An 8,265-nucleotide genomic window follows, 5' to 3' on the forward strand; every position below is an offset into this window, starting at 1 on the left:
ACGTCCTGCGCTACCAGAGTCGCATGGGACCTGGCAAGCGGAGAGGGACTGTTTGGCGTGACTGCGTCAGTAGTGTATGAGGGCTCATCTATAGTATGGACATATTTATCTATAGATGACGCCGAGGACAAATAGATTACGTATGTCCTCTTGCTTGATGTTGAAATAACAGAGTAGTCCTGTGTAACTATTACTTTGCTTATAATATGCTTTTCAATAACAGTGATTGAGACCAATAAATTACATTGGAAACAACTAATTCAGTCTACAGTAGTTCAGTCTTGTTATGTACTACATACAGACCTATGTTCAGTGTAGGGCTTTCCCAGTGTGTTACCATTAGAGCTGGATAATATCAAATAAAGAGCTTATTTGGAACATTGTAGTAAATTGGGAATATTGGGTAGACATTCAGAAATGATGATTGCCCTATGCTAAATACCTAAATCCCACTGAATTGCTTTTCATTCACCATCATACTTACTTTAAGGACACTAGGTAAGGTAGTAGGAATTTATAAATCATATTTTATATACTGAACATATGTTGTAGTATTAGTAGAACTGTCATAATGTCATAGTCTACTTCTGTATTCTAATACATATTGTTTTCTTTTATTAGGGTGTTTGTCACAACCTCTTCTTTGTGGACCACAATTATCCTGAGGAGCACTTCAAAGAAGGGAAAAGTCACCAGAATGCCCATGAGGCTGCTTTTGTGAAATCACTTTGCCTGTATTTCATACATCAAGGCTACTCTCCATCAGACATCACTATACTCACTACTTATTCTGGACAACTTCACTGTTTACAGAAAATGATGCCTAAATCCCAATTTGAGGGTGTCAGAGTATGTGTGGTGGACAGATTTCAAGGAGAGGAAAATGAAATTATAATCCTATCATTAGTAAGGAGCAATCTAGATGGTAATGTTGGCTTTCTTAAAATACCAAACCGGGTATGTGTTGCCTTGTCAAGAGCAAAGAAAGGCTTATTTTGTATAGGGAACATGCAGATCCTCTCCAAAGTTCCCCTCTGGAGTAAAATCAATGAAGTGTTAAGAGAAAATGAACAAATTGGTAAAGAACTGATGCTCCAATGTGTCAATCATCCCAACACCACAAATTTTGTATCCAAATCTGAAGACTTTCATAAGGTTCCTGAAGGTGGATGCATGGTTCCTTGTCAATACAGATTAGACTGTGGGCACGCCTGTACACTTTCCTGTCACCCGTACGATCAGGAGCATAAAGCCTTTAAATGCAGAAAGCCTTGTGCTATCACCTGTGAAAATGGTCACAAGTGTAGGAAAATTTGTAGTGACCCTTGCGGGAAATGTCAAGAGCTTGTGTCAAAAATGATCCCTTCATGTAGGCACATTCAGAGTGTTCCATGTTCAATGTCTCCAGACGTTTTCACATGCAAAGATCCATGCACACGTAGCTTGGAATGTGGTCACAAATGTGTCCGATTTTGTGGTCAATTCTGTAAGAATTGTCCTGAAGAGTTAAAAGTTACTTTGGAATGTGGACACACAATTAAAACATTGTGCCACGTAAAGACAGAAGCCGACAAGAATGGGACCAAATTAAAATGTGATGTGAAATGTGAAGAAAAACTGAAGTGTGGACACAACTGTCCTGGAAGCTGCAGCAGCTGCCTTAGACAAGGCATTCACATGACCTGTGCAAAACTGTGCGGTATTATGCTCTTCTGCTCTCATGCTTGTGGAGAAAAGTGCTCATCTGACTGCTTTTGTATGCGCTCTTGTGAAAAGAAATGTTTTCATGGTAAATGTCCTATGAAATGCAGTGAGCCATGTACACGGTGTACAAAGCTGTGTGGATGGGGATGCATGCATAAGAGGTGTACAAAGCTGTGTTGGGAACCTTGTGACAGAGAAGCCTGTGATAAACCCTGCAGGAAGACGCTGAAGTGTGGACACTCATGCATCGGCCTGTGTGGTGAGCCCTGCCCCAAGAAATGCAGAGTTTGTGATGCTGATGAAGTAAATGAATTATTCTTTGGCACAGAAGCAGATTCCGATGCACGTTTTGTCCAACTTATGAATTGTCCTCATTTTTTTGAAGTGACAAAATTCTCTGAATGGATTAATCAAAAGGAAGAAGATCAGGTTATTAAACTTAAGTCCTGTCCCAAATGTTCAAAACCCATTAAGCAAACCTTACGATATGGCAGTTTGGTCAAGGAAACACATTCTGATTTGGAGAATGTGAAAGAGCTCATCGTATACAAATGGCTAAATCAACTGGAAATGTTTTTGAGTGAAAATGATGCTGAATTAAGACACTTTCCAGAGGCTAATAGCACAGTGCAGGAGTTGCAAGATAGTGGCTTCACCCTTTGTTCAATGATATTGGTGTGTGAAAAAATTAAATTCTGGCAAAAGCTTGGCACAATTATAAACAGAGCAGAGCAGAGTCCTGATAGTCTAGCCAAGGTACTTTCTGATATTCATACTCTTGCTAGTTCCATTCAGAAAGCTAAAAGTAAATATGTCATTTTGGAGAAGAACTATGAATTATTCATCTTGGCTTTAGAGACAGAGGTGTCATTTCTGAAAACAGAAAAGCCATTTATGCTCCGTCATATCAGAAATTTGATTGCACAAATGAAAACAAAACAGCACACCAAAAGCTTGATTGAAGTACAAGCTCAGTTAAAAAAGTTTCCAGTACAAATGGATCTTATTAATATAATAGAGGAAAACAAAGTTTTGCTGAACACAGAGCTCCTGAGGCAAGATTTCTGGCACAAGTGTCCTGCAGGGCACATCTATCCTACCAACCAAGATGAAGACAATACACTGTACTGCCCGCGTTGCAGTTTTGATGATGAAGATTAGCAGTTATTAAAACTCACGTTACAGTACCAACATTCTCATGCTGGTTTTGCAGTATTGAGAATTCAAAAAATCTGTTATTTTCTAGATATATAAAAAGTCCTGCATTCTGAACTTATTTGGGAAACTTCCATTGAGATTCTTTAATGTGGTAGAAACTTTAAGATTGATAGCTACAACATAATGTAACTGGTTTGAAATGAGTCATATTCAAAAGAACCTTTGTATACTACTAATGTTCTTTGACCTTTAGGCAGAACCTCAGCAATCCTGTTTAATGCATAACAAATTGAAAAACCCTAACAATTGTCCTAGTGAAAGTCATGGATGACTTTATGCATTAGTCTGAACATCTGGCATTACAAAGACCATTATCAACATGCTTCCTATACACAATATATTTGTATTAGGTTAAAAAAGGCACATCTAGGGGGCGTGGCCTGACAAACAAGAAGACAGGACGTGCCTCACCTGAGCTCCTGCAGCCTTGATATAAAACGGACACTTTCTGGGGGTTCCGCATCCCGATTCTCTCGACAAGTGCATGTTATAGCCCACCCTACCCTTGGGCTCTCTCCTGTTGACTCTGGCATCACCTCCTCAGGCTAGGGCCTATCACAGGTACAACACTGCGGCCTCAATTAAGGGATTCCCCTGACCACGTGTCTGCTTATTACCACTGCCGGCGGGCCGTGCCTGCACATCCAGCTCCTCTCCAGGCTGACGCCACTCCCTGCTGCCTCCCAGCTCCCTATAAAAGGCACAGATAGGGGCTTTCTGAGGCCAGAGACCGTAACTCCAGACTCACGATCATACCCGCCCGCCATCCTGGTTTTCCATATGAGGAAGTGCTGCTGCTGGTCTGCATAAGTGTGACCTGCATTTCCTTGCAATACGTATGCCAATCTCTGATATTTGAGTAGGTTAGGCATATTTATTTGTATCCTAAAGCTGGGTCAAGCTCCTTAAGAACTGCTTAGTGAGGTCTCCCTACTGTGCTGGACTGCCGCTGTAATCTCAATACTATTACTACGCTACTGTTGTGGAACTCTCAACTCATAGGGTCCATGAAAGATGCCTTAATATTATAGGGATGCTAATGTGACCTGTTCCTACAGTACTCCACCACACGTGTTCTATATACCTATCTCTTAGAATATATATTTTGAACCAACACAGCTTTATATTTTATGCAGAGACTCCAGTACTGAAGTGTGATGATTTCTGTTTTACTATGTCTCCTAAAAAGCCTAAAGGAGCTCTAACTTTTCCTAGTCTGTTCCTAGTGGCTCTGGTGTGAGTGGATCTTCCGGCTTGCTGTCGGTGTCTAGCACAAACCCTAACTCCAACAACCCTCTCACCATCAAAACTTTGTGCTAAGTTTTACCGGTCTTCAAAACTGACCTCACAGCAATCTGTGAGGTTAAGGTGGAGCTTTCCACTAGTGGAGACTATACTGATCACTTAGAACACAAAATGGAGGAACTGGTGGCATCTCATAACGATCTGATTTCTACTCATGACCACCAACAATCTGAGCTGTAGGCATTTAAAGACAAGATGACTGTCTTGGAGGACCATTCGCAGAGGAATAATATTAAGCCTCTCTTGCTAATTTTGGATTATGCTACATCTCTGTTTCATAAACTGTTGCCTGTCAAGACTAAAGACCTACTTATCAACTGATACGTCGTCTCCCTAGACCAAGATCGGTTGCCACCTCTCTCCCCAGAGACACTCTCCTTCGTGTTCATTTCTTCACAATTAAAGAGCGCATCCTTCAAGCCCCCAGATCTTCTGGAGACTCTGATGTCCTCTGTGGCCTGCAACTCTTCCCAGACTTCCCAGTGTTAACTATCTCTAAACGGAGCTCGCTGGCTCCCATTACGTCAGCTCTTCGTTCTTAAGATATTAAATACAGATGGGGATTTCTGGTGAAATTGATCATTACGCATGATGGATCTTTCTTTGTCATATCCACTTTGGAGGTCGGAGTCAAGCTGCTGTCTGACTGGGACATTTCAGTTAATTTGCTGTCTTCATCTTCAGCTAGACAACACCCTTCTCAACCCGAATGGTCCACTGCCTGAATCTCCATTATGAGCTACTCTGGATTATATATTTCTGGACTTTGCCGTATTTAGTGCAATCCTTTAATCATTTTCCTGGATATACAAGCGTTTCCCTTAATGAGTCGTGAGTTACTGTGTTGGTTCTTCATTTTAAATTTTTTTACACGGAATTATATATGTATCTACTGCAATGTTTCTTTATTGTGTTAATTTTAGATATACTGCAATAATGTTTATTTACGACTTACTTATATATGGGCTTGGGTGTTGGTGTCAGTGCTACATATCCCCTGTTAATTCTAATGCATTCCTTTCCCCCTGCAGTAGTTATGTAGACCCAGTATACTGTGTTGTTTTGGTTCTTTTTCCTATCCCTCTTTATCGTATCTCCTTCTTTTGCCTTTTTGTTTTTCCTTTCACCTTAATACTTGGGTAGCTATTTGAAATATGCAATATGATCTCTGCCTTACTTACACTTATGTGAGTTCAGGACTCATATTACAACTCATATTTTAGCTAATGGACGGGATTTTTTTCATTGAATGTCAAGGGATTAAACTCCCCTCATAAGCGTGGGCTGACCTAATCCACTTTTCATAAACAGAGACTGGTTATCGTGGCCTTACAGGAAACACATTTTCAGCTTTAAGCCCACCACTTATGAAAGATCAGAGATATCCTATTAGTTAATTTGCAAATGGCCCTTTTAAATGCAGTGGAGTGATAATTCTCCTCCATAACTGTCTCATTCCTATTACACTCCCAGATGTCAGATAACAATGGTTATTATCTTATTATCACTGGTCTCTTAGAAGATAAGTTGGTTACTGTTGTCCCTTTATATGCTCCAATTTCTAAACAGGTCCCCTTAAAGAACTGTATGTTTAGCTATACAAAGGATTTGGCAAGGTTCTATTATTATTATTATTATTATTATTATTATTATTATTATGGGTGATTTTAATTTGGTATTAAACCCTAGACTAGATCAATTTAATCAACCCTGCCATCTCATTATTAATTCTTCAGCATTCCATATCCTATTGGCAGAATTTGATCTATACGACATATTCTCCGGTACACAACTCTTACTTTTATATAGATCTCATCCTCTATCATAAATGGACATTACAGCATTCTTTGGTTGGTTGATATACTGCCTGTCTTGTGGTCAGATCATGCTCTGATGTTGTGAACCTGGGACATTCTCCAACAATCTATGACCCCTCACCCATGGCATTTGTCTCCTCATCTCCTGTTAGACCCAACTGTGAAAAAAATCTATTCTAGACAGTATCTAATTCTATATGACTACTAACGATTTCTCTTGATTGTTGACCTTATGACTTTTTGGTGTGCTTCTAAAACTGTTATCAGATGTTCTGCTATTCAGGCAGGCTCTTAAGATAAAAAGAAAGAAATAAAAGCGCATATGATACACAGACAACCTCTGCTGATTGATCTGTTCACTGCTCCCAAAATTCAGGGTATTAGCGACCCTGTGGGACCAAAATAGAAAGAAAGAATAGGGAGCGCAAACAGACAAACCGTAATATTTGGAATAATTATATTAAAAATGTATTAAAATGACTCGTAAAATTAATACAGACTGAATTATTTATGCATTTGTATAAGCACATCTACCATTTATAATAAACAAGTAACCAAACAATATTTACTGATTATAAATAAATATAAAGGGTATACAGTAAATAGGATCCTCGAGGTAGATATCAATTATAAAAAAGAAGAAGACCATATGGTATAAAAGTCCTCTTGATTTAATAAATGGTCCCTCAGAAATGGTGGTACCATTAATGTTCAGGTGACCGTGATATTATAATTTCTGTAATAATGGACGATGGTATCAAGTGCACTTGATCTTTAAACTAGAAAGTATGGTTGGCAACAAATAAAGTCTTCTTCTCACAATTTATATGAAGATATAGTGAACCCAATAATTGATGAACTCACGTGGATCCCGAAATGGATGCGGTCATCTGAAAACAGCGTTTAGGGCCGCGGCCAGTTGTTAAAAAGGCAGAAGGGCAACAATGGATAGAGGTACTTGTTGTTATACCAAGAAGACAAATTCACTGGGGACAGGGCATGTAGACAATTGATACTGACCAGCCCGTGAATAGCCTCGTCCAATATCTGCTCTGTGAGTGCCGCGGCTGACCGCTTCCTAAGCCACTGAGCAGGCGGCACTGGCGTAGTCCGTGAGCCCCTATATGAGGGAAATATGCTGCGGCTAGCCGTCTCCCGGACCGTTGGGCAAGTGGCACTGGTGTGGTCTGTGATCCGCTCGATGGAGAGGATGTGCTGCGCCTATCCATTCCTGGGCCGCCGAGCAGGCGGCACTGGCGCGATCCATACCCGCTGAGTGGGTGAGATGTGCTGCGGCTTAGCTGTTTCCTGGTCCGCCGGGCAAGTGGCACTAGAATGGTCCATATGCCGCTGTAAAAGGTGATGTGCTGAAGGACAACCTGATATTTGATGCCGCGGCTTTCCGTGTAGCAGGGAAGCCTGTACAGGGCGGCTCGGAACAAAGCTGATGGTGACAACTAAAGATAGTGTAGTCTGTATTGTCGGTTGAGATAGGAGTTATCTAATTTGACAATACAGACTGCACTATCTTTAGTAGTCACCATCAGCCCTATTCCCTGTTCTTAAGTTTTCAGTTCCTTATGAAGACTGAATACATGCCCTACTCCTCAGTTTCCTCTCCCGTTATGAAGTGGATGATATGGCATGAATACATGATGGAAGGGGAAGGTGCTCAATTTATATCTCATTCATCTAAGTCTGACTCTCTTCAATTTAGCTTAAATTAAGCTGTTTCACCTTGACATCCTTTACATGTTTGATAATGGCTTGTTTTATGTGATAATTCAGCTCAAATTTTGGGTGTTTGCTCTGGGTATATTTTTAGTTATTATATAAAGAATTGTTAGATACTGTACTGTATGATTTTACGACTGATATTTTTTCTTCCCTTGTTCCATGTTTCTGTTTCCCATCCCCATACTTTTCTTTATCCTGTACCCCCACCCTAGTAAAACTCTTTTTTCTTCAATAAAAACTATTGATGATAAAAAAGGCAAATCTCCAGATTCATCTTTTTTTTTTGGTGTGGGAAATGTTTCCATTGCTAAGTAAAGATGCATGATTGTGCACTGGAGGCTGCTTTTCCCAACTGGAAGATATGCATGGTTAAATGAGATGGTGGTTCTCTAGTACAGGGAAGCATTTATGGCTGCAAGGCTCCTTCATGTTACAAGGTGGTGGAAACCAATTTACTTTATATCCTAGATGAAGAGGAAACATA

At 40.2% G+C, this 8,265-nt stretch overlaps 1 protein-coding gene across 12 annotated transcripts in view; it reads left to right on the forward strand.

Annotated features, from left to right (window-relative positions):
- Positions 1–8,036, forward strand: part of LOC134927833 (NFX1-type zinc finger-containing protein 1-like) — a 585,162-nt gene extending 577,126 nt beyond the window's left edge. For all 12 annotated transcript variants that reach the window (XM_063922818.1, XM_063922822.1, XM_063922829.1 and 9 more), the window contains one exon: positions 622–8,036. In XM_063922818.1, coding sequence (XP_063778888.1) covers positions 622–2,865 — 2,244 coding nt within the window. In that variant the 3' untranslated portion in view covers positions 2,866–8,036. The remainder of the gene's footprint in view (positions 1–621) is intronic.
- The last annotated feature ends 229 nt before the right edge of the window (positions 8,037–8,265 follow it).

The sequence above is a fragment of the Pseudophryne corroboree genome, chromosome 5 (assembly GCF_028390025.1).
Source record: "Pseudophryne corroboree isolate aPseCor3 chromosome 5, aPseCor3.hap2, whole genome shotgun sequence".
In the NCBI taxonomy this organism is placed as follows: domain Eukaryota; kingdom Metazoa; phylum Chordata; class Amphibia; order Anura; family Myobatrachidae; genus Pseudophryne; species Pseudophryne corroboree.